The sequence below is a fragment of the Thamnophis sirtalis genome, unplaced genomic scaffold, assembly GCF_051295495.1.
Source record: "Thamnophis sirtalis isolate CommonGarterSnake01/CBP01778 unplaced genomic scaffold, rThaSir2_p1.2 scaffold_14, whole genome shotgun sequence".
NCBI classification, from domain to species: Eukaryota; Metazoa; Chordata; class Lepidosauria; order Squamata; family Natricidae; genus Thamnophis; species Thamnophis sirtalis.
The window spans coordinates 18,165,150-18,191,285 of NW_028261394.1; the positions used below are offsets into that span (position 1 = coordinate 18,165,150).

The following is a 26,136-nucleotide window of genomic DNA, read 5'->3' on the forward strand; positions in this document are numbered from 1 at the left end:
GGCGTATAATTTCACCCCCCAGCCTCAGAGATGGAATACATGGCCAATTTTTGGGAGGGAAAAACACAAGCCACTCGGTCTTGTCAGGATTGAGAGCCAACTTGTTCACCCCCATCCAGACCCTAACATCCTCCAGGCACTGACACATCACGTCAACCACTTCACTGAGCTGGCACGGGGCGGACAGATACAACTGAGTATCGTCCGCATACTGGTGGTATTTTATCCCATGCCATCAGATGATCTCTCCCAGCGGCTTCATGTAGATGTTAAACAGGAGGGGGGACAGGACCGACCCCTGCGGCACCCCATAATTAAGGGGCCTAGGGGTCGACCTCTGCCCTCCAACCAACACCGACTGTGACCTGTCCGAGAGGTAGGAGGAGAACCACCGAAGAACGGTGCCTCCCACCCCCACCTCCCGCAACTGCCGCAGAAGGATACCATGGCCGATGGTATCAAAGGCCGCTGAGAGGTCAAGGAGCATCAGAACGGAGGCATGGCCCTCGTCTCTGGCTCTCTAGAGATCATCGGTCACTGCGACCAAAGCAGTTTCCATGCTGTAGCCAGGCCTGAAACCAGATTGAAAGGCGTCTAGATAATTGGTTTCATCCATGGACCGCCGAAGCTGAGAGGCCACCACTTTCTCAACAACCTTCCCAACAAAGGGGAGGTTGGAGACTGGACGGTAGTTATTTAAAACGGCTGGATCCAAGGATGGCTTCTTCAGTAGGGGTCTCACCACCACCACCTTTAGAGGGGGGGAAGAACCCTTCCTGGAGAGAGGCGGTCACTATCGCCTGGATCCATCCCCGTGTCACCTCCCTGCTGTTCGTGACCAGCCAGGAGGGACACGGGTCCAGTACACATGTGGAGGCACTCACTGCTCCGATGGCCTTGTCCACTTCCTCAGGAGTAACAGACTGCAAAACAATCCAAAGATGTCGTTCAAGACCCTCCCCCAGTACCTCGGCTGGCTCTGCGCAATTGGAGTCCAGATTTGCCCAGAGCCGAGCAACTTTATTCACGAGAAATTGGACAAACTCCTCAGCCCTACCCTGTAAAGGATTGCCCGCATCCCTCCCCTTCAGGAGGGAGCGGGCTATCCTGAACAAGGCGGTTGGGCGCGATTCGGCGGATGCAATCAGAGTGGCAATGTATGTATTTTTTGAAGTCCGAATTGCCCGAAGGTAGGCTCTGATGCAGGATTTTAACAGTGCTCGGTCTGACTCGGACTTGCTGGATCTCCAGCAGTGCTCTAGGTGTCTCTTTTGGCGCTTCATCTCCCGGAGTTCCTCAGTAAACAAAGGAGCCCTCCTGGATTCACTGCCTCGGATCGGCCGTAAAGGCGCAATCCGGTTAAGAGCCTCTGCCACCGCCGAGTTCCAAGCAGCAACCAAGGCCCCAACCGGACTGTGGGCGAGAGCATCAGGTATAACACCAAGTGCCGTCTAAAAGCCCGACGGGTCCATAAGGCGCCTGGGGTGGAACCACCTAATCGGTTCCTCCTCCCTACAGTGGGGGATTGGCCTCTGAAAGTCAAGCCTTAGTAGGCAGTGGTCCGACCATGACAGGGGCAAGATCTCAATACCTCTCAAACCAAGATCACAACTCCACTGCTCCAAGAGAAATATGAGGTCAAGTGTGTGACCCGCTGAGTGGGTCGGATCCCGAATTACTTGGGTCAAGCCCATGGTTGTCATGGAGGCCATGAACTCCTGTGCTCCATCAGAGTGCTCGCTGAGCGAAGGCAGGTTAAGATCCCCCAGAACCATAAGCCTGGGGAACTCAACTACCAGTTCGGCTACCGACTCGAGGAGCGAGGGGAGAGCTGCTGCAACGCTATTGGGAGGCAGGTACATTAACAGCAAGCCCACTTGACCCCCAGGGTCCATCTTCACCAGCAAGGACTCACACCCGACAAGCTCCGGAGCAGGGGTCCTACAAGGAACTAGAGACTTTCGGATAACAATGGCCACTCCCCCACCCCTTTTCTGGGGTCGCGGCTGATGAAGCACCTGAAAACGCGGCTGATGTGCACTCTGGGCACATCTCGGTGAGGGGAACTCCTCCCTCCAGGCCCTGCCAGGTTTTAGTAATACATGCCAGGTCTGCCCCCTCGTCTAAAATTAAGTCCCAGACGAGGGGAGCCTTGTGAACCACAGACCTGGCATTTAGCAACAGCAGCCTGAGACCAGGGCCCTGACTACTCGCGCCATCTGGCCTTGGAGTGGGACTAATAGGGCCGGAAGGAGGGATTTCTGTAACATAGCGAACCCTCCTTCCCTGGTAATGGCTCGCCCTAAAGTCCCCGCCATATCTGCCCCTCCCAGTTAGGACCGTAATGCTCCGGCCCACTCCCATGTCCATAGACCCCCCCATCCTCTCCCAAAGCCGCCGAAGTCCCCGGCAGGCCCTTCGAATCATACATTCTAAAGATGGGGTTAAACCTAGCCCCCCCTAACACTTCTGCAAAGCACACAGTGTAGGAGGTACCCGGTTATAGTCCCAGCCTTCTCAGACGTACACAATCATACAATCAGGCAATCCCCACAGCAATTTAAAAACACAAATACAGCAATATGAAGATAAAAGTGGGTACATTCATTCAACATTATCACACCACAAACACTCACCATACATTAAAATTCACAGAGCACTGCGGTAGTGCGCTATCAAACAATGGTGTCAAGATGAAGAGAGAGCTGCTCCACTCCTCTCTCCTACTCTATGTCCCAGAGAGACGTCCACGGCCACAAGACCAGAAGTCAATAGTGTACAGGACAATCGTACGTGGAGGAGGGTAAGGCATAGATGTCTGATGTTCACAGATAGCAACTGTTCAGTCTTACACCCTCTAAGGTCCAAAAGAAGATCAACGGACCACGTGCAGGGGAGTGGCTCTTCTCTCTCTCCTGAGATTATACAAGGTCCATAATCTGGGGGGCCAGAGTCTGAGACTGGCCCGAGCTGCTCAAGAAGGAGGGGGAGAGAGCGCCAATTTCCCCAATACCAAGTCCTCGCCCCTACGGCCGCCATCATCTATCGCTCTTAGCCCCGACCTGACCCGACCCTACTCCTAACCCTAACCCTTAAATCTAATCTAACACTAACCCACACCCTAACCCTCACCCAATCTTAGCCCTACACCAATCCTAATCTTAATTCTAAATCCTAAAGTTAGCCCAGCCCTAATCCCAACCCCAACTCTATCTCAAGCCCTGACTCTAGCCCTAAGTCTAACCTCTATCAGTCCTTCCCACAGTCCGGGTGTCACCATCGTTGCCCTAGTAACTATATCTATCTACAATATCTACCTATACCTATGTCTACCTATACCTATACCTACCTATATCTATCTATCTATATCTATCTCTACCTATTTCTACCTAACTGTCTAGGGCAATAGCAGGAGGCAGACGGGCGGGGGAGAACAGGTGTTATGGGCAGAGCAATTGGACACAGGCCAAGGCGGAGGAGAGTCAATGATGGGTAGGGAGATGGTAAAGGCTCCCCAATAGCCAGGGAAGGGAGGCAAAGGAGCAATGTCAGAAGAAGGCTATGATGGTAAAGAGGCCAGAAGATGGAAAGGGAGGGGCATCCAGGCCTCTCTTCTTCTCGGAATCAGAAGTGCAGAATGATGATTACGCTGCTGTCAGGGCGCCATCTTCCTCTCCACTCCGAGCACCGCAACCAGGCAGACGAATGGCCAGATCTTTTCCTTCCCCCCCCCAAAGGACCGCAGAACAACAAGGCAACAAGGCGAGCAGAGTAGAAAAGAGGGGAGGGGAGTCCAGGGCCCGCTACGGCGGCGGCAAACACAGCCAGCTGCCCGATCCGCCACTCCCAAAGTCTTCAGCAAAGTCTCCGACAACCCCCGCCTTCTTGGATTACAACAATACCGAGTCCCCAAGCTCACTGCACCACTGGGATCAGTCAAAGCAGGCAGAGAGGAGGGAACACCGGAAATTTGCAAATCGCTGCATTCAGCAGCGCGGCGCCGCCATCTTCTCCTCCATGCCACAATCGCCGTTCCAGGCCGCTGCAGTTCCGCTGCTAGGGGAAACGACCAAGGCAGCTACCAGATGAATGCCGGTTCTCACACGGTTCCCGGGACCGAGCCCCTCCAGGGGGCTTTGTTGAAGTTGTAAACGGACTCCGGAGGCTCTCAAAGATCGTCTATTTTGTCACTGGCTTCAGTGGAACAAGAAGCCAGGCAGCCATCCGAGTCCCGCACATGCGCAGATAAGGATTAGATGATAGGATTAGAAGTCAAACAGAAAAGAAAGAAAAAGGCTTTTTAATATAGGGTGATATGATTAAAAGCTAGAGTAAGAGATAGAAATAAAGGGAATATTAATGTATTACATTTTTAGTTGATAAAATGGAAGTAATAATAAGAAATAGGTGGAATAATTGAATAATGATAGCTTGTAACCTAATATAGATCTGTTCTGTAATGGGAATTTCATGTTGATTGAATGTAATAATAATTCTCAATTTGATTAGTTTTGTTTGTGTTGGAATGTACGGCACCCAGGTGCCACACTGTTCATGCATTGGTTTGATATTTTAATTTTAAATTTTTTTTTTTTTAAAAAAAGGCCACTACTATGAGTCACAGACTGCTGGTGAGAGGAGGTTGCTCACGCTGTCTCTGTGTGAGTTGCTGCTGAAGAAAACAGGAAAATCAAAGCAATTCTTGGCTTGCCAAGGTCAACACAGCCTGCAATATTTGTTCGCAGGAAAACAGACATAGGGAGTTGACAGATGAACAAACAGGCTAATGGGGAAGAATGTAGGAATTAAACCAACCGAATTAAAACTATAGGCTGAGTCAGGCTTTTTAAAAATTTTATGCTATGCCAAATAACTGTAAGAGAGTCTCCTACACATGTCAGGCAAAAAAAAAAACAAAAAAAAAACAATAGCTGGGTTTATTTAATCCACTGAATCTACAAATATTCTTTTCTATGGGCTGTTTTGATTTCCCAGATTACCCTACTATCTGGGCATTTCACAGTGGTCTTTTTCCAAGTATAAACTAGGTCCGCTTAAATTTGAAAGACTGGCCCTGGATGAAAGGAGTAGATGATTAAACCTATAGATGCCCCTTCACCATGTTCTTACCTTAACCAACCCAAAGACTTTGGTCAAGGTGAAGGCAGTCAACTAACTCATAAGCACACAAAGACCAGAGACCACTCCTCATGCCTTCAGGGGAAGGGCCTCTGCCATCAACAACCATGTGATGGGATCCCAACCCATGGCATAGGCTAGAAGAAGAAACACCATTTAAACAAAAAAAACAAAAAAGAATTAGAAGAAGAAGAAGAAGAAGAAGAAGAAGAAGAAGAAGAAGAAGAAGAAGAAGAAGAAGAAGAAGAAGAAGAAGAAGAAGAAGAAGAAGAGAAATTAAGTTAATCATTGATTTAAAACAAATTGTTTAGTGACGGTTGGAAGCTTTGGATCCCATCCCCTATCAGATCCATGTAGCAAAAATTAATCAGTGGAACAACTTGCCTCCAGAAGTTGTAAATGCTCCAACACTGGAAGTTTTTAAGAAGATGTTGAATAACCATTTGTCTGAAGTGGTGTAAGGTATCCTGCTTAAGCAGGGGGTTGGACTAGAAGACTTCCAAGGTCCCTTCCAACTCTGTTATTCTATTCTATTTCTACGTTCATTTCTTATTCAGAAATACAAACTTTTTAAAAACAATAAAATGCATGGGAATTTAACAAATGAACATAACTTTACCAACTATCACTGGATGTTTCACAAATCAATGAATGTTGTGAGAATGTTGGACTGAATCATGAAATACTGAAGGACATTATTAGTTGCTGACTCAATTTGGCTGATCTACATTCATGGCATTTGAATCACAGAATAACGGCGTCGGGAGGGACCTTGGAGGTCTTCTAGTCCAACTCAAGAAGGAGACCTTGTAACATTTCAGACAATCTCTTTTTGAAAGCCTCCAGTTATGGAGCACCCTCAACTTCTGAAAGCAAGCTGTTCCATGGGTTGATTACTCTCACCGATAGGAATTTTCTCCTTAATTCTTGGTTGCTTCTCTCCTTGGTTATTTTTCCACCCATTGTTTCTCATCTGGCCTTTTGGTGCTTTTGAAAATAGTTTGACCCCCCCCCCCTCATCTTTGTAGGAGCTCTTCAAACATTGGAAGTCTGCTATCTTGTTTCCCCCTAGTCTTTCTTTTCATTAAAGTACCCTTACTCAATTCCTGCAACCGTTCTTCATATTTTTTAGCCTCCAGCCCCCTAATCATCCTGGTTGCTCTTCTCTGCATTTTTTCTAGAGTCTCAACATCTTTTTTATATTGTGGTGACCAGAACTGGATGCAGTAGGCAGTATTTTGTGCACAGCATCACTTCTGACTCAACTCCAGTGGGTTGGATCTCTTGAGGCTCAGCATATGGTAGAAACTTGGCCATTGCTGTATCAGATTATGTTTGATTTGGGGGACATAAGCAATTTTATGTACGCAAGGTGTGTTAACTTGCATTTAGAACACTGTGTGAACACAGGCAAGGAAAAACGGCAACAGGAGAAGCTGTACAGAGGAGGGACCTTTCCTTCCTGCCTTTTGTTCCTCTTGAAATATGGCTCAGCGTGAACAGCGTTGTGCAGCTGTGATGGCTCTACCCACAGACACACACATTTATAATCACTGACCTCCTTGTTTGAGGTTCTCCCCGTTGGTCAGCTTTCATGTATGTGTTCTCATTCTGTCCTCTGAACCCACACACTGAGGCAACTTTTCAAACCATCCCCAGCTCTGTATGGCTGAGAGTCTGTCTGCCCCCTTTATGAGTTTTTGTGGTACAGTAATAATATTTCACCCAGCAAGACAGTCTGGTTATACTTTATTAGATGGATTTCTTTGGGAAGGATGCTTTTTCAGCTGGTAACCAACCTTTGATACTTCTTGGGAGACAGTTGATCTAGGGGACATTTCCAGAAGTTCTATATATTTCTGGAGGGATGAAGGGAAAGATAGATGATAGGTAGGTAGGTAGGTAGGTAGGTAGGTAGGTAGGTAGGTAGATAGATAGATAGATAGATAGATAGATAGATAGATAGATAGATAGATAGATAGATAGATAGATAGATAGATAGGCAGGCAGGCAGGCAGGCAGGCAGGCAGGCAGGCAGGCAGGCAGGCAGGCAGGCAGGCAGGCAGGCAGGCAGGCAGGCAGGCAGACAGACAGACAGACAGACAGACAGACAATCAGATGATAACAGATAGAGAGCTAGATGAGAGATAGATAGAGATAGGTAGATAGATAGATGATAACAGATAAATGATAGAGATAGATAGATGATAACAGACTAGCCTTGTATATCATCAATCTCTGGCCTTCCAGCTGTGGACTTTCCTTTGGGACATAGAAGAGGGAGAAGAACGGAGCAGCTCCCTCCTCATTTGTTACATCACTGCCTGATAGCGCACTGTTGCAGTGCTCCGTAACTTTTAATTTTTTTTAAGCTTAATTTTTTATTGGTATGGTGAGTGCATGGGATTGCTAGTGATAGAATGAATGATCCCACTTTTATTATTCCATTTTGCTGTATTTTGTGTTTTAATTTACCACGTGGGGACTGACTGAGTGAATATATGAGTATGACTGATTCGGAGGGCCTGCCGGGGAATGCGGGAGCCATAGGGGTGGCTGAGGGAACCACGCCCACGGGAGTGGGTCGGGGCATTACGGTCATAACAGGGAGGGGCAGATATGGCGGGGACTTTAGGGCTGGCCATTACCGGGGAAGGAGGGTTCGCTACATCACAGAGATCCCTCCTTCCGGCCCTATGAGTCCCACTCCGAGGCCAGATGGCGCGGGTAGTCAGGACCCTGGCCTCAGGCTGCTGTCGCTAAATGCCAGGTCTGTTGTTCACAAGGCTCCTCTCGTCCGGGACTTAATTTTAGACGAGAGGGCAGACCTGGCATGTATTACTGAAACCTGGCTGGGCACAGAAGGAGGAGTCCCCCTTGTAGAGATGTGCCCAGAAGGATTTCAGGTGCTTCATCAGCCGAGAGCCCAGGGAAGGGGTGGCGGTGTGGCTGTTGTTATCCGGGAGTCTCTAGTACCTCGTAGGGTCCCTGCTCCGGAGCTTGTCGGGTGTGAGACTCTGCTGGTGAAGTTGGACCTCAAGGGTCAAGTGGGTCTGCTGCTAACGTACCTGCCTCCCAACTACGTTGCAGCAGCCCTCCCCTCGCTCCTCGAGTCAGTAGCCGAGCTGGCAATTGAGTTCCCCAGGCTTATGGTTCTGGGGGACTTCAATTTGCCATCGCTCGGTGAACACTCTGATGGGGCGCAGGAGTTCATGGCTTCCATGACAGCCATGGGCTTGACCCAGGTAATTCGGGGCCCAACCCACTCAGCGGGTCACATGCTCGACCTCGTATTTCTCTCGGAGCAGTGGATGTGTGATCTTGGTCTGAGGGGTAGTGAGACCATACCCCTGTCGTGGTCAGACCACTGCCTACTGAGGCTTGACTTCCGGAGGCCAAACCCCCACCGTAGGGAGGAGGAACCGACCAGGTGGTTCCGCCCCAGGCGACTGATGGACCCTATGAGGTTCCAGACGGAGCTTGGGGTTATTCCTGATACCCTCGCCCACAGTTCGGCAAAGACTCTGGCTGCTGCCTGGCACTCGGCAGCATCGGAGTCTCTCGACCGGATTGCGCCACTACGGCCCCTCCGGGTCAGCGGATCCCGGAGACCCCCTTGGTTCACCGAGAAACTCCGGGAGATGAAGCGCCGGAGGAGATGCCTAGAGCACCGATGGAGGTCCGATAAGTCCGAATCGAACCGAGCAATGGTAACCACCTGCACCAAGGAATACACCAGGGCACTTAGGGCAGCGAAAAGATCTCATATAGCCACCTTGGTTGCGTCCGCTGAGTCCCGCCCAGCCGCCCTGTTTAAGATAACCCGCTCCCTATTAAATAAAAGGGAAGCGGGGGAACCCTTGCAGGGCAGAGCTGAGGATTATGCCCAATTCTTAGCGGACAAAATTGCTCGGTTTCGGTCGGACTTGGACTCCATCCCCGCAGTTCCAGCCGAGGCACAAGAGGATCAGGTGGAACATCTCTGGGTTGAGTTTCAGGATGTTACCCCCAGGGATGTGGACAAGGCCATGAGGGCTGTAAGTGCCTCCACCTGCGTACTGGATCCGTGTCCCTCATGGCTGGTTACCAACAGTAATGAGGTGACACGAGGCTGGATCCAGGCGGTTGTGACCGCCTCTCTTCGGGAGGGGAACTTCCCCGCCGCACTGAAAGCAGCGGTGGTGAGACCCCTCCTAAAGAAGCCATCCTTGGATCCAGCTGTTCTTAATAACTATCGCCCAGTCTCCAACCTTCCCTTCCTCGGGAAGGTTGTTGAGAAGGTGGTGGCCTTTCAGCTCCAACGGTCCTTGGAGGAAGCAAACTATCTTGACCCCTTCCAGTCAGGCTTCAGACCCGGTTACAGCACAGAAACCGCTTTGGTCGCATTGACCGATGATCTCTGGAGAGCCAGAGATGGAGGATTCTCCTCCATCCTGGTTCTCCTTGACCTCTCAGCGGCTTTCGATACCATCGACCATGGTATCCTTCTGCGACGACTGCGGGAGGTGGGAGTGGGAGGCACCGTGCTGCGGTGGTTCTCTTCCTACCTCTCGGACAGGTCGCAGTCGGTGTTAGTGGGGGGGCAGAGATCGTCCCCTAGGCCCCCAACATATGGGGTGCCTCAGGGCTCGGTCTTATCCCCCCTACTATTCAACATCTACATGAAACCGCTGGGAGAGATCATCCGCAGGCACGGGATCAGATACCACCAATATGCGGACGATACTCAATTGTATCTGTCCGCCCCGTGCCAACTCAATGAAGCGGCAGACGTGATGAACCGAGGCCTGGAGGCTGTTATGGACTGGATGAGGGCTAACAAGCTTGTGCTCAACCCAGAAAAGACCGAGTGGCTGTTGTGTTTCCCTCCCAAAGATTCCACCAATATTCCATCTCTCAGGCTGGGGGGTCAAATTCTATACCCCTCAGAGAGGGTTCGCAACTTGGGAGTCCTCCTAGATCCACAGCTATCGTTTGACCATCACTTGACGGCTGTGGCTAGGGGGGCATTCGCCCAGGTTCGCCTGGTGCGCCAGTTGCGACCCTACCTGAATCGGGAGGCACTCACAACAGTCACTCGGGCCCTTGTGACCTCTAGGCTGGAATACTGCAATGTGCTCTACATGGGGCTGCCCTTGAAGAGCATCCGGCGTCTTCAGCTGGTACAGAACGCGGCCGCGCGAGTGATTGTGGGTGCACCGCGGTTCACCCACATTACACCTATCCTCCGCGAGCTGCGCTGGCTACCTGTCGATTTCCGGATGCGCTTCAAGGTGCTATTAGTCACCCATAAAGCCCTGCATGGTAGTGGATCTGGATACTTGAGAGACCGCCTTCTGCCAATTACCTCCCTGCGACCAATTAGATCACACAGATTGGGCCTCCTCCGTATTCCATCGGCCAGCCAGTGTCGGCTGGCAACCACAAGGAGGAGGGCCTTCTCAGTAGTAGCCCCGACCCTTTGGAACGAACTCCCCGTGGAGATTCGTACCCTCACCACCGTCCAGGCCTTCCGCACAGCCTTGAAGAACTGGCTAGCCCGTCAGGCCTGGGGATAAAGATAGTTGCCCCTCCCGAATGATGAATGCATGTTGCCTATTGTTTTTATTATATGTGTCTATGTTACTGTTTGTATTTCCCCTTCCCTGATTTTATGTGAGCCGCCCTGAGTCCCCTCAGGGAAAAGGGCGGCCTACAAAATTCAATAAAATCAATAAAAAAATCAAAGACAGATAGACAGACAGACAGATAATAACAGGTAGATAGAGAGATGATGATAGATAGAGAGAAGATAAGATTGATAGAGATATAAGATAGATAGATAGATAGATAGATAGATAGATAGATAGATAGATAGATGATAGATAGATAGATAGATAGATAGATAGATAGATAGATAGTTGATAACAGAGAGATAATGACAGAGATAGAGAGATGATAAAATAGACAGAGATATGATAGGTAGATAGATAAATAGATAGATAGATAGATGATAACAGATAGATTATAGAGATATATAGATGATAACAGATAGATGATAGAGATAGAAAGATGATAAGATAGAGATATAAGATAGATAGATAGATGATAGATAGATAGATGATAGATAGATGATTGATAGATAGATAGATAGATAGATAGATAGAGAGAGAGAGAGAGAGAGAGAGAGAGAGAGAGAGAGAGAGAGAGAGAGAGATAGCTTCTGGAAATGTCTCCAGGATCAACTGGTTCCCAAGATGTATCAAAGTTTGGTTTCCAAAAATGCACAAGAATCAATATTAATATACAAAAACATACATTTTTGTACACTATTTTCTACAAATGAGGCATTTTAAAACAGCATTGTAAGTTTTTCTTCAGCCAAGGTTTGCACCACAAAACTTCGAAAAGGTTGCAGTCTGAAGATTGACAGTGTTTCAATGCAGCATACATGTTAATCTAGGATGGAGCATGTGACTGGGGACTTTTGGGGGAAGTGACAAAGTTTTACTTTTAATTGCGTGTACAATCAGTGGGAACTTAGAGCCGGTTTTCCACCAAGTTCGTGCCAATATGATATGTCCCAATAAAATGTTCTTTGAGGAATATGCCTGCCTTGGAGTTCTCATTGTTGGGGATGTTTTACTTGAAACCTTGACATCAACATTCCTAAATCTCTCACCCATCCTTCCATATTGCTCATAATCAGGCACATATGTTTTGCATACATTGAACATTTGACAAAATTTCAGAGTTCCAAGAACTCAGGTAAAAAGCAAGGAAATGAAACAACGTAAGCCAACCAGTTTGGACCAGGTTGGCTGAACCGGTAGTGATTTGGTGGCCTGGGTTGCTGGAACCGGTTCCCTGGTTGCCTGGTTCCCTGGTTGGCTCCACGACAGACGCCATCTTGTTTTTCAGTTCTGTGCATGTGCAGAACAATTTTAATTACACAGTGCATTGCACGAGCACTGTGCAAAGGGAACAAAGCGCACACACGATCAAACCGGCAGTAGTGCCGGCCGGAACCACCCCTGAAACCAAGCAATTAGTTGTTACCCATTAAAAGTTCAAGAGAATGAGAATGAGCAGTAGTTGAGTATTTAGAATGGAAATATTCATTAAAGGTTTACTTATTTGGGAAGGAAGGAAGGCTATGTGGCGCTGGGCATGGCTGCCATTTTGTCCAGCCCATTTGTGAATGGGAACAAAATGGTGGCCACCAGACAAATGCTTTTGGTGCGCTGCCTTATGGTAAAGTGACCAGATTTTAAAATTGGTAAAGCGGGACACCATTGGCGGGCGGGGCGGGGTGGGGTGGGGGGGTGTTCTTGATTAAAATTTTTGCCGCCTGGCACTGAGGTGAAGCCGCCAAAGGTCCCGCCCATGGCAGCAGTGGTGCTTCCTCCCTCTCCGCTCGGAGCACCTGAGCTGGGCACCGCATTACCCCTGCCCTGCCCCCTCCTCCGCCGCCGTGCTTTTGAGGAGCCATCGGGCCTTTTTTCCTGCTCCCGCCCCTCCGCCACCTCCCTACTGGCTCCCATGGCCTCAAGGCTCCTCAAAAGCACGGCGGGAGCTTTGGCAGCTTCACCTCAGCCGCAGCGCCGGGCAGCAAATCCGGTGGTGCTGTTAGAGGAGGAGGAGGCAGCAGCAGTTAGTCCGGTGGTGGCGGGGGCTTACCATCAGTCCAGTCGCCCCGTGCTCATCACAACAAATCACTGCGGCTGTGCGGGAGTTGAAAAGTGCTGCACGGTGTTTTCTTGCCTTGGGAACAGTGGTCCCGCAGGGGAGTCTCCGGACGCTGCGCTCGCCTCGCCCGCCGGCCCCCGAAGTGCGCGAGGGATGCTTTGGGGAAAGGCTCTGCTTCCAGACCCCGCTGAGGGCCACACACACAAGTGGCTCTTTTCGGAGAGGCGGAGGCTTTCCCATGGCTTCTTGTCCAGGTGGACGTGGGGCTGGAAAGGTGAGCCGCTCCCCCACCCATCTTCCTGCTCACTCGCTACAGTACCCAGCCCATGCGAGCGTCAGCGGATGGGCGGGGAAATGAATGAGCAGCTCACTCGCTCCCCGCCCATCCGCTCGCTCACTCGCTACAGTACCCAGCCCATGCGAGCAGCAGCAGATGGGCAGGGGAATGAATGAGCGGCTCACTCGCTCCCCGCCCATTCGCTCGCTCACTCGCTACACTACCCTGCCCATGTGAGCGGCAGCGGATGGGCGGGGGAGCGAGCGAGAAGGCGCCAAAATTAAAGCGGGATCTTTTGAGAATGCCCCGGGACACGGGAAAAATTATGAAAAGGCGTGGCTGTCCTGCCAAATGCGGGATGTCTGGTCACCCTACCTTATGGAGGTCTGCGCAATGCCGCACCTGTTTGAAAAGCAGCTTTGGGATAACCATGATTTAGATCAGGGATCCCCAAACTTGGCAACTTTAAGACTTGTGGACTTCAACTCCCAGAATTCTCCAGCCAGCTCTGGGAGTTGAAGTCCACAAATCTTAAAGTTGCCAAGTTTGAGGACCTCTGATTTAGATGATTGAGAATCTCCATAGACAATCAGAAAAAGCATTGAAATGTGGCTACAGTAGTGAAACAGGAAACTACTAATCAGCACCCAATAAAGGATGGGGAAATTCTGGATAGGACATTATGCGGATTTGACCTGGGAAATAGTATTAGTATTAGGAACTATTTGTTTGATGCCATTCTTGATTCTCCAATCTTTACTACCGTATTTTTCGGAGTATAAGATACATCTTTTTCCCTCCTAAAGAAGCATGGAAATGGTGTGTCTTATATACCAAATACAACCATTTTTGGCCTCCTGAAGCCCCACACCTGCATTTTTGCGAAAACCAGCCTGTTTTTCGCAAAAATGGAGGTGTTTTTGCCTTCCCCCAGCAGCACTCTGTAGGCTTCAGCAGGGCTGTGGGAATGCAAAAACGCTTCTGTTTTTGCAAAAAAAGGTCATTTTCTGCCTGTTTTTTGCAAAAACTGGGCATTCTTGCCATTTCCCAGCTGAAGTCTGCAGAGTGCTCCTAGGGGCCGGGGAGGACAAAAACTTTTTTTCTTACTTACCTCTTCAAAATCTTGCTGTGTCTTATACACTGGTTTGTCTTATAGTCCGAAAAATATGGTAGTTCTTTTCTGGATTAGTGCAAGACAAACAATCCTTCTCAGTTAGGCCACAGTTAGATTTCTATGTCATGGTTACACAAAGGGCACAATTAGAACACAGGACAATGTTTTTATTCTCCAAGAAGTACCACTCGGGGAAAAAAGGGGCTGAGGTTTGGGGGTGCAAAACCCGGGACCATTGCAGAGTTTGTAAAATAAAATTACATCCTAAACTCATTTTTGCCTCTTCCTTCAAAAAAAAAGTTGCAATTTACAGCTTATTGATTTCAAGCTTTTAAGTTCCCAAGAACTTTTTGTCATCCAGAATGGTTCAAATTTAAGAAAAGGAGAAACCTGGTAACTTTCTTAAATAGAGTAACATCTGGAATGTATATTTCCTAAATTGAAGAAGGGGGGTGGTATATATCTATGTTTGCATGTTCCCTCTTCCCAACAGGCTTGGGAACAGTTCCTGGTGTAACATAACACCACTCTGTATCCAATAAGTCACAATTGGCCTAAGAGCCCAGGCTTCCAACTAGGAATGTAACTTGGAACTGGGGTAGCTCTCAGTTCAGCCATAATGCTTCTCCCTGCCCTTTGCTAGAAACCATGTTAGAGACTCGGACTGTTTAGCTAAGGATAATGATAATGGCACATTCAATGAAACACAGGGCCATAAAGGCACAGGGACAGAAAAAGAGAGTGAGTGGAGATTGCGGCTTTTTCACACTTCTGATGGGCCGCTCATGCTTGTAGCTGAATGGGAAGAAGAAACACCGGACAAATCCTTCTTGTGATGAACTCTGGCCCCGAGCAATGCCCGGGAGAGCCTTTTTATTAGTCCCAAACAAAGGAAAGGTGTATACAATATTACATCAACAAGCACATGACTAAATAATCCAATGATAAATATACAGCGTGGCAAAAAGCTTCGTCTCTGGGCAAAAGAGTGAGGTAAGTGCAAGGGGGGCTGCTTCTTCCCCCGGCAGGAGAAGAGAGATAAGGAATAGGGAGGGGGAAGGGAGGAAAGTGAGCAGCTCCGCATTCCTGTCTTTGAAGTGCTAACTGCTACTTTGAAGTGCTAACTGCTAGATAAATGCTGGTACAGAAAGGCACACTAATTAATCAAGAATGTTTTTGTTAGTATCCATCTTTGGCCTATATTTTCCAGACAGCCTTGGCCGTCCTATATACAGAGATAGCAATGGGTCTCAACATCTCCTCATTTTTGTTTTAAAATGAGAAGGAGGAAAGCAAACATATCAAAATGCAGATTCTTCATCATCACTGGTTATAGCAAACACCTTTACAAACGAATTGTTGTCCAACTCATGGTCGTCCTCAGCGTCCAGAAGGGACTTAGTTTCGTGGATAAGCACGTTCTTCCTAGCTGAGGAAAAAAGGCCTTTGAATAGCTGAAAGAGGGAGGGTAGGCATTGAATGCAGCAGCAAAGTGACACAAGCACTACTATAATACATATAATGGAGGAAAAAATGCTTCTTAACCAGGAGCCATCCGGTAGCCAGGACCACAGACCATCCCACCAGGCTGGCAGGACGTCTTCTCGAATCTGGGAAGCCAACTCCTTTAAGGAACTGATCTGATGCTTAACCAAGTGAGAGGTGTCTGACAGGTTAAAACAACACATGTTTTTGACAGATTCACAGCCTAGATGATGTACCAGTAACAGAAAATCAATGGCAGCACGGTTGTCTAAGACAGCATGTCTGATCTCTGCCTGTTCCATATTCAAGGCAGCTATGGCTGCAGATGTGATGTTTATAGTTTTTGCAAGGGAACAGGCAATGCGATGGGCTGTCCTGTGGTTATGCATTGCTAATGCCGGGACACCAACTATAGAGGTAGCAAGGGAAAGATATTCAGCCTCGTTAAAAAGATTAATTGAGCTGTCACATGTTTCATCAAGGACTACCGACCTCTGTGGTCGTGAAGTGAGGTCCTGTTTGGTTGGTAGAACCGCAGTGAGGCGACTCAGACAGCAACGTGTATCTGATAGATTAGCAGGTATGTAATTAAAAGTTTTTTGACCACATGTGAAAAACCAACCAGCAGGAAGCAGAACGTGAGCCCGGTTATAGGAAATGTTCTCGTAGGTGGAACAGTTGGCGGGAAAGATTCCCGTGGGCATACAGGATTGTGTGAGAGAAGCAGTACAATTTTGAATGCGTGCACATGTAACGTTGGGTCCACTAGCTACAAAGGGTGTGGTGAGAGACATGGCATCAGCTGGGAGCCGTCTTGTGAAAGGGCCCCACACCATAGAGTCACCGTAATTAACTTCCTTCCTTTTTTTAAACATTGCTAGCTGGGTGTCTTTTAAAATAACAGAAAGAGGTGTGCAAACTGGTATTAAACAATTCCCTAATAACATGTTCAGGTCCACAGCTTCGCTTAGGCAAAAATTGGATACGTTTGCCTGTTCTGCCAAACGCATCCACAGGTTGTATGTCATTCGAGTGTGCAGACTGTGAGAAGCAGCTGACCTTTTCACCCTGTGTGTGAGAGATCTAGTAGGCACATATAATGGTTCCTGTAACTTGTAAGAGGCACGATGGGAAATTTCACAGCGTATAAAAAGTGCAAGCAATACTAAAACTATGCCACACAGTGAAAAAATAACATAATGATATGAAAAAGTTCTAAAACTAAAAGGTTTCATACACTCCTGCCACCGCGACAGGGGATAACCTGGAGGTCTTCTTCGAAATAAGGGACATCCTTCTGGTGGTGAATACGGTGGAGGGTGTCCTTCCCCGTTTTCCTGGTCGGGGCAGGAAACAGCCTCTGTGTTCTCATATGGTGGAGGGTGTCCAGGCCTGTTCTCCAGGTCAGGCCAGGAGGCAACCTCCACAAGCTGTACCTCATTTGGGGACTGACGGACGATCGCCATCCCTGGAAGTGTGTGGTGGTGATTTAGGAAGAAAAGGTCTTACGTGTCTTCCTGGCACCCAGAGCACCTTGTCTTTTAGTTGAATGGCAGCGTAGCCCCGTCCCCAAGTGATCAGGTCAGCAGGTCCTCGCCACGTCAGGTCAGGCAGGCAGCGATAGTAGACAGGTGGACGGGGGGTGTCTGCAGTAGGTGGAGCTGCAAAATGACGAGTCGCTGCTGAGGATGGTGGGCTGCCGGTAAGATTTAAGAAATTCAGGGTATAAAGGCAGAGGTTAAGCGTGTCTTGCACTGCTGGGAGGCCAGGGGGTATTTTTCCCCTATTGCCAATATATCTGTCCAGGGCATGTTTTAATGTCTGGTTGGCGCGCTCAGCCAACGCCTGACCCTGGCTGTTATAAGGAATGCCAAATTTATGTACAATGCCCCATTGGTTACAAAAGGCAGCGAAGGCTGCACTTGTGTAAGCAGGGCCATTGTCTGTTTTTAATTCTTTTGGGCGTCCCAGCGATGCAAAGGTCCGAATACAATGATTAATAACATGTTTGGTGGCTTCGCCCCTTTGGGGGGATGCCATAATGTAGCCTGAATACGTGTCAATGGAAACATGTAAATTTTTCCAAGGGGCAAATTGAGGATATTGAGTAATATCCATTTGCCAAATCTGGCAACACTCTGTCCCCCTGGGGTTTACCCCCATAGGGAGAGAGTTTGCATGCCGGCTACAGGAAGGGCACTGCTGAATAATAGCAGAAGCCTCATTTGCAGTAATGCCAAATTGTTTCATGAGCGCTTTCTTGTTCTGATGAAAGTAAGAATGACTCTCCCATGGAGTGGGAGCTGTCAAGGTTAAAAGAGAAGAAGAGTTGGCAGCAGCCGCTGCTGCAGTGTCGGCCACATCATTGCCTTCCTGGAGAGGCCCAGGAAAGGGCTGATGGCTTCGGATGTGGGAAACATGAAAAAAGTGGGTGCGGGCAGAAATTAACTTCTGCAAAGATAAAAAGAGCGAGAGTAATTGTGGTTCTAATGAGGGAGAAAGATAGGCCTCATAAATTGATTTCACAATCTGAGTTACATAGAGGCTATCCAAAATCAAGTTAAAGGGTGTATTTGGAAAAGTTGAAAAAGCCAAAATGGAGGCAGCAAGCTCCGCACGCTGTGCAGAAGTCTGCGGGGGGGTGATTTTTGTACACCACTGACCATTCTCCTGCCAGGCACAAGCACCATAGGTTTTGCTTCCGTCAGCAAAAATAGTCATGGCCTGAGGAAGTGGGAGGGGGGAATATGGAGTGTGCCATTGCAAGGGAACGGTTTTCAAAAGAGCCAATCTTGGGTCAGGGGGTGCATGGCAAGAAATCTCACCTGGCCAGTCAGCGAGTGCAAATTGAAGGTTTTCCGAATTAGCAAATAAGGTCTCCCAAGTTGATAAAGAACAAGGGACAAAAATTGTGGAAGGTTCAATTCCTGCCAACAATTTTGTTCTGACACGGGCTTTTGTAATTAAAGCTGCAAAAAGTGCAGGTTTCTGAGAAATTGTGGATTTTGGGGTGTGAGACAAATGTACCCATTCAATAATTAATAATTTTGAAGTTTTTTGCACCACGGCTCCTGTTGGGAGTCCAAGAGTGTTACATATAATGAAAGCTAAGGGGGTGTTATCCAGAAAACGATCCACCCAAATTTGTGAAAGGGCCTCATTTACCTCTTTTAAAACTTGCTGATGTGTTTCATCTAATTTAATAACATCTGCAGGGTTTTTGCCCATTGTTAATGCAGAAAACAACGGAGCCAATTGAGGGGTTGTGAGCCCCATATATGGGCGTGCCCAATTAATGGAGCCCAAATATTGCTGTAACTGTACTAATGTGGGAGTGTGTGGCAAGTCCAATTTTGGCATTGCAGGTGCAGCATGAGAGGCCAAAAGCTTATGACCCAGGTACGAAAAAGGTTGTGCTGTTTGAACCTTTTCTGGAGCTATGTGCAGGCCATTTTTATGGAGAAGATTAGTTAAAAATGGTAATGTTGCTAAAACCGTGCCTGGGGGCCCACATGCTGCCACCAAGATGTCATCCATAAAGTGGTAAATTAAAAAGTGAGGATGTGCCGTCCGATACGGCTGCAAAGTTTTGTCTACAAAATATTGACACAAGGTGGGGCTGTTGAGCATTCCCTGAGGCAGGACTGTCCATTGAAAGCGAGAAGCAGGTTTGGAGTTGTTAAATTCTGGGACAGTAAAAGCAAACAGTTTGCGATCTTTTTCATGGAGTGGTATAGAAAAAAAGGCATCTTTTAAATCAATAATCATGAGATCCCACCCTTGGGGAATCAAATTTGGATTGGGGAGGCCGCACTGCAGCGCTCCCATCGGTTGGAGAATTTTATTAACAGCCCTCAAATCATGCAAAAAACGCCATTTACCAGATTTCTTTTTTATAACAAACACTGGGGTAATATAAAGGCTGTGGGATATCTCTTTCCTCTTTCTCTCTTCTCTCTCTGTCTCTCTCATACTCTTTCTCTTTGTCTCTTTCAGTCTCTGTCACTCTTTTTTCTTCCTCTCTCCCACTCTTTTATCACTTTCTCTTCACTCTCTTTTCCATTCTTCAGTCACTTTCTCTATTACTCCCTCAAACACACACACACACAAACACACTCATGCATGTACAAAAGCATTTTTCTCCATTCCAATTCAGATCCTATAAATCAATTGCTCTGTGAAACATCTGTGAAAAAGATTCAGGTGCTCAGGCATGAAAATATCATCAAAGCAACGAAAAGAAATCAGAAGAGCCAGTAAGAAAGGGAGAACTCCTTGAGACATGAAATTACAATGAGGAAAGACCAAAAGAGGCATTGTAGGGGGTAGAGGTAGCCAGGATGACTGGAAGAAAGTAAGAAGAGCCAGGCATTGGAGCATGCCAAGAGTTTGAAATAAGAAGGAAGATAAGAAGCAGCCTTTTTTGTGAGGCTGGCTTAGTTTGCCGACTATGAGTCAGGTTGGAAAGCAGGCAGAAGCTTCCTCTAAAGGGATGTGATGCCGGGGAGCTTCAAAGGCTGAGGGTGACAAAGGCATGCATACAAGGGAAGAGAAAGCCTTGGATTCAAAGTGTGAATTTAGTGAAGAGGTTTCCAAATATGGCAGGGGGGGGTCCGGTCCCCCCATCATGGCCTTTTCATGAACTTTTAAACATTCCATGACAATCTGCCAAGTAGAGAGTATTTTCGCTGGTGCCCTTGGGGGCTGGAGAAAATACTTCCCTAATTTTGCCCAAATGTTTGTTCGAATTGAGCCCTTCTCAGGATAGGTGGGACAAATTTGATAAATGTACCTGAGAAAATTAGTAAGATCTTTTTTTGAAGGGATGGGGAGAAAGTTCCCATTGTTTTTTAAGATTAATATTGAGGATTTGGACAATTCTCTAAGTTCGAAAAGGTATGCAACCTGAGGCTTAGAGAATTCTGCCCCCATTACTCACGAATCTGGGAGGATGCTCCGTCTGCGACGGCCGGTCCTGGTATGCAAGAGGCGTTCCTTCGCCGATGAGTAAGAGGACTCCAAATGGGACGGATTGATCAGCAATCACGTCGGAGGTCACCAGTTGCGGCTTTTTCACACTTCTGATGGGCCGCTCATGCTTGTAGCTGAATGGGAAGAAGAAACACCGGACAAATCCTTCTTGTGATGAACTCTGGCCCCGAGCAATGCCCGGGAGAGCCTTTTTATTAGTCCCAAACAAAGGAAAGGTGTATACAATATTACATCAACAAGCACATGACTAAATAATCCAATGATAAATATACAGCGTGGCAAAAAGCTTCGTCTCTGGGCAAAAGAGTGAGGTAAGTGCAAGGGGGGCTGCTTCTTCCCCCGGCAGGAGAAGAGAGATAAGGAATAGGGAGGGGGAAGGGAGGAAAGTGAGCAGCTCCGCATTCCTGTCTTTGAAGTGCTAACTGCTACTTTGAAGTGCTAACTGCTAGATAAATGCTGGTACAGAAAGGCACACTAATTAATCAAGAATGTTTTTGTTAGTATCCATCTTTGGCCTATATTTTCCAGACAGCCTTGGCCGTCCTATATACAGAGATAGCAATGGGTCTCAACAGGAGATAAAGATATTTGTCACAAATAAAGGCAAATATACCTGTCCCGGGTCCCATAGGTGCTTCTTTTTCCAGGAGGCAACTGGACTTTCTTGTTTTTTTTCATTTAAAGACATTTCTCTTCTGATCCAAGAAGCTTCTTCTGACAGGCTAGTGGGGAATGGAAGGATTTATACTCCTTGGAGACAGCTGGTCATTTGCATCCTTTTAGAGGGTGGTTGAAGCACTTAGAGGTTTATCTGTGTTCTCCACCTAAGGGGTCCTCCTGGTTCCTGTAGTCTGTACTATCCTGTCAGAGCTGAAGAAGCTTCTTGGGTGAGAAACAAAACATCTTGGCCTCCTGCCAATTACCTCCCTGCGACCAATTAGATCGCATAGATTAGGCCTCCTCCAAGTACCATCTGCCAGTCAGTGTCGACTGGCAACCACACGGAGGAGAGCCTTTTCAGTAGTAGCTCCGACCCTCTGGAACGATCTCCCCGTGGAGATTCGTACCCTCACCACCGTCCAGACCTTCCGCATAGCCCTTAAGACCTGGCTAGCCCGCCAGGCCTGGGGATAAAGATAAGCTGTCCCCACCCGAATGATGAATGAATGTTGCTTTTATTTTTATCTTTATGTATTATTTTGTGTCTGTTATTTGTATCCCCCCTTCCCCCATTTTTATGTAAGCCGCCCTGAGTCCCCTCAGGGAAAAGGGCGGCCTATAAATGTTAATAAACATTCCAAACATTCCAAACATTCATCTTCAAAAGAAAAAAAAGTTCAGTTGTCTCCTGAAAAAGCACCTTTGGGACAATACGACCTGGAGAATCTAAGAGTAAGAATCTCTACAGATTTGTATCTGTCCCAGGATAATGTTGCAGGGATCCAGTCTGGGTCCATCACTGGAACTAGATAGTCATCCGAAGTTTCAGACTTGTGCTGGAGCCCATTCTCAGGGAAATTCTCTCTACTGGAATGTGTGCTTTGGGCTACTCTGTATGTTGAAGGAACACAAGCAAGTGATCAGACAAGGAGTTCCAAACTCATTGGTAGCTTCACATAGCAGTGAACAAGGACATACATTCAATTTTGTAGCTATTAAGATCGCTGGCTGAGCAGGTACTAAAATAGGCAGGGAACGAACTGAAGCCTGGGAAACGGGCCCCTTGTCAGTCAAAAGGAGCATTGACTTTCCACCAGCACTGACACGCCCAGTTTGCATTCTCTTAATGATCCTTCCTGGCTGCATCCCAGAGCGTCACATGGCGGTGGTGCGTGGGCTGCTGACAGACCCAGGGCCCACCTGGACTCCCGGAGAGGAAGGATCGGCAGGAGAAAGCCAACTGCTGCTGGCAACCGGGCACAAAGGAGCAGCTGCCCAGCAGCTGCCACATCCCATTGCAGGCGCCCAGGATGGCCTCGATGGCCTGTCTCCCTGCCACCTCCAGCCCTGCACAACCTCCCCGCCAACCCACTGACCTCAGAACACTCTGCTGGACGGCCTCTCCTTCGCATCCTGTTGCTGGCTGCAGCCACATCTGAGCAAGTGCTGCGCTCCCAGAGCAGTCACGTGGCAGTGGTGTGTGGGCTGCTGACCGTCCCAGGGCCTGCCTGGCTGCTTCTGGAGGGGGCAGGCAGATGGACAGCATCCCCCCCACGTCCACAGCCACCTGCAGCCTCGGAGCCTCAGAAGTGGGTGGGAGGGACAAGCATGGTGTGGATGGGTGGGGCAAGCGAGCGAGCGGGGGGTGGGGTGGGCAGGCTGGTGGAGGTAAAATTTCGGTACAGGGCCTCTGGAAGAAGGGGTACGGGAAGGTACGCTAAATTTCACCAACCGGTTCTCCCGTACCAGTGCGAACTGGTTGAAAGTTGAAAGTACAAGGTCAAGGTGGCAGGCTTCAGTCTTTGAGTTGCATCTGCCAACTTGCTCTTTGGGATGGCCCAGGTGCCCCTGTCAAGAGGTCTCTTCCAGGGTGCTGAAGTTTCCTACCTTTGGAACAGTGGTGGGTTCTGGATCCCGTCACAACCGGTATGCTGCATACGGAGCCGGGCATCTTCATTGGGCATGCACTGCGCATGCATGCGCACGCCATTGCCCTTCGACACCCAGCTCTCGGCAGAGGTCGTGCAGGCACCCCACACTGTGCGCGCATGCGCAATTCATCCAGTTGCTTCAAAAACAGGTAAGTAATGCGGGCGGGTGGGCCAAACAAACCACTGTACCAGTACGGTAGCTGCTGCTCCTGGCTACTACCAGTATGGCTGTACCGGGCCATATTGCTCAGAACCCACCACTGCTTTGGGAGATGAACTGCATTTAATTTGCCTGTAATAATCCGGTCTTCTACAGAGCAGGAGGAACCAGAAGAATCTGGGCTGTTTGTTTAATTCCGAAAGGAATGATGAGTTACTTACAAGCCATTAGGGCTTTTGCCAAAATCTTGATTTGAACCGCCTGGTTTCCCCATATTTCCCCAACAACTCATCACTTTTTATTGATTCACTTTTGAAAGGGGTTTTGGCTTACTTAATGGGAAATCATCCCGTTCATTAATTCCTAGGAAAAAAGACAGAAACCAGGGGAGGGAAGCAGGATCCTCCATTATGAAAGCGCTCTGGCTCTGATAGTTACACACACACACACACACACACACACACACACACACACACACACACACACATACACACACACGGCAGGTTCAAAATACATCTGTAAAAGTTATATATGGAAAGAAAACGATGACATTCAAACCATTTCTGCCATCAGCTCAAAGACAGTGAGTAGATGTAAGTATATTATCGGTTTGCCAGGGCCTTTGGCAAGGGTTTTAAAAGGAGAAAGAATAACCACAGGTTTTATATCAACAGTGGAAGACTCATGGACCACTTGATACAAAAACATCTAATACACCCATAATGAGCAGAACTCCAAGGCAGGTGGATTCCTCAAAGAACAGCTTTATTGGATGTATCATCATCATCATCATCATCATCATCATCATCATCATCATCATCCTCTTTATTGTCATTGTACATCATGTATGCAACGAAATTGGTTTAGCCTCTACTGGTGCAATTCATAACAGAAAATACAAGACAACATGAATAGTATAGAGCAGTCATGGCTAACCTTTTCCCCATCGCGTGCCAAAGCGGGGGAGCATAGGGGGGATCATGTGAGGGCATGCTCACACCCATAATTCTATGCGTGCGACCCCACGTATGCATCTGTGACCATTGCCCTCCCCCCACTTTTGACATGCGATGGACCCATTTTTTGCCCTCCACAGGCTCCAGAGGCTTTCTAGGAGCCTGGGGAGGGTGAAAACAGCCCCCCCCCAGAGGCCCTCCAGAGGCTTCCCTAAAGCCTCCGGAGGAAGAAAAACAGCCCAACACATAAACTGGATGTCCGTTCCCGAGCTTCTGGTCTGTGTTTTGGGTTGTTTTTTGCCTTCCGGAGGCTACAGGGAAACCTCTGGAGGGCAAAAAAAAACCCAGCCAAAAATGAAGGGCGAGATCAGCTGGCCAGCAGACGCATACGCGCTGGAGCTGACAGGGCAACGCCTCACGTGCCCTAACAAATGGCTCCGTGGCGGGGGGGGGGGGACTAGTCATACATTTCCATATGTACCTGGAGTGATTGCGATTGTGTTTAGGAGTCTGACAGACCATGGGTAGAAGCTGTTTGAAAACCTGTTTGTCTGGCTGCCTATGCTTCAATGTCTTCTGCCCGATGGTAAAAGTGAAAAGAGACACTGACCAGGGTGTGAATCATCCCTAAGTATCTCCCTTACTCTTCTGAAACAGTGAGACCTGGCAACATCATCCAGTGGTGTTAGAGGGCAACCGATGGTTTCATGTGCCAAATCGATCACTCTCGGTAGTGCCTTTCTGTCCAATCATATTGGCACAGGTTGGTGAAAACCGACTCTGAAGGTTCCCACAGTTTTCACCTAATTGAAAGTAAAAGTTTTCTCCCTTCCCCAAACAATCAGTCACATGGTCCAATCAAGGTGCCATCTGGTTGCCTGGTAACTTCACTCCTCCTCTCTCTGACCACCTGTGAGAATGTCCTTGGTTCCCAAGAGAAAGTATTTTGTTTGGGCTACAAAATCCCAGCTACCTCTATTCCCTCCCCCTCTCTAGCCATCAGCTCCAATCTGGCAACACTGAAGCCTCAAAATGGCCTTGGTCAGGCCAGTTTCAGGGTTGACACTTAGCGCTTTGCTGAAATCCCGTTTGAAGCCTTTCGGCTTAGCTTTCACTTGTGTTAGCATGAGGATCTCTGCCTTCCATTCCTTGTGCGAGAAGCCAGTTTTCCCTTCTGCTTTGCTCTGGAAGACCCACAGGGAAGGGTCAGTTCCTTTATACTGAGGGGGTGGGGGGGGGACGTCAACTTGCAACGGATGCAGGAAAAGCAGCAGGATGGGGTAACAACAGAGTATGGTTGCACCTGGGCAATTAAAGCTCCACCTTTTCTGTGTGTGCTTTATTTGAAACAGATGAAAACAAGGGAGAGGGTTGACTGCGCATATGCATCTTCCATCTTCGCTCTGTGCAGACATCCCATCCCTGAAGGAAGGGCCTAAAGATGTCCCCGAGGCTGTGAGACCCCCAACCCTGAAAGCACTTCGTGTAAAAAGGATCATTTTCTTTTCGATTCCTTTCAATCTGCTTTCATCTTGTCTGCATAGAAATTCAGAACGGGAAGCTGCCAGCGGGTGCCGGAGTGCCAGAAACATGAAGAACAGGTGGCTGGCATGCACATCCACACCATCCAGCTGGTCTTTGGGTTTCTGGAACTCCAGAATTCGCGACCAGCTGGCTGGCTTACGTGAATGTGCTGGAAACCAGAAGAGCAGCTGGCGACAGCGTGCGTGACCACAGAGAGGGCTGTGCGCACC

General features: G+C 48.3%; 1 protein-coding gene across 1 annotated transcript; it reads right to left on the reverse strand.

Annotated features, from left to right (window-relative positions):
- Positions 1 to 15,025: 15,025 nt before the first annotated feature.
- On the reverse strand, positions 15,026 to 17,774 carry LOC148042723 (uncharacterized). The gene has a single exon (XM_087728895.1). The coding sequence runs from the start codon at positions 17,147 to 17,149 to the stop codon at positions 15,500 to 15,502; it is 1,650 nt and encodes a 549-aa protein (XP_087585021.1). The 5' UTR covers positions 17,150 to 17,774; the 3' UTR covers positions 15,026 to 15,499.
- Between the last annotated feature and the right edge of the window lie 8,362 nt (positions 17,775 to 26,136).

Coding starts and splice junctions, on each gene's coding strand:
- LOC148042723 (XM_087728895.1), bottom strand. CDS start 17,149: ATGGCGATCGTCCGTCAGTCCCCAAATGAGGTACAGCTTGTGGAGGTT.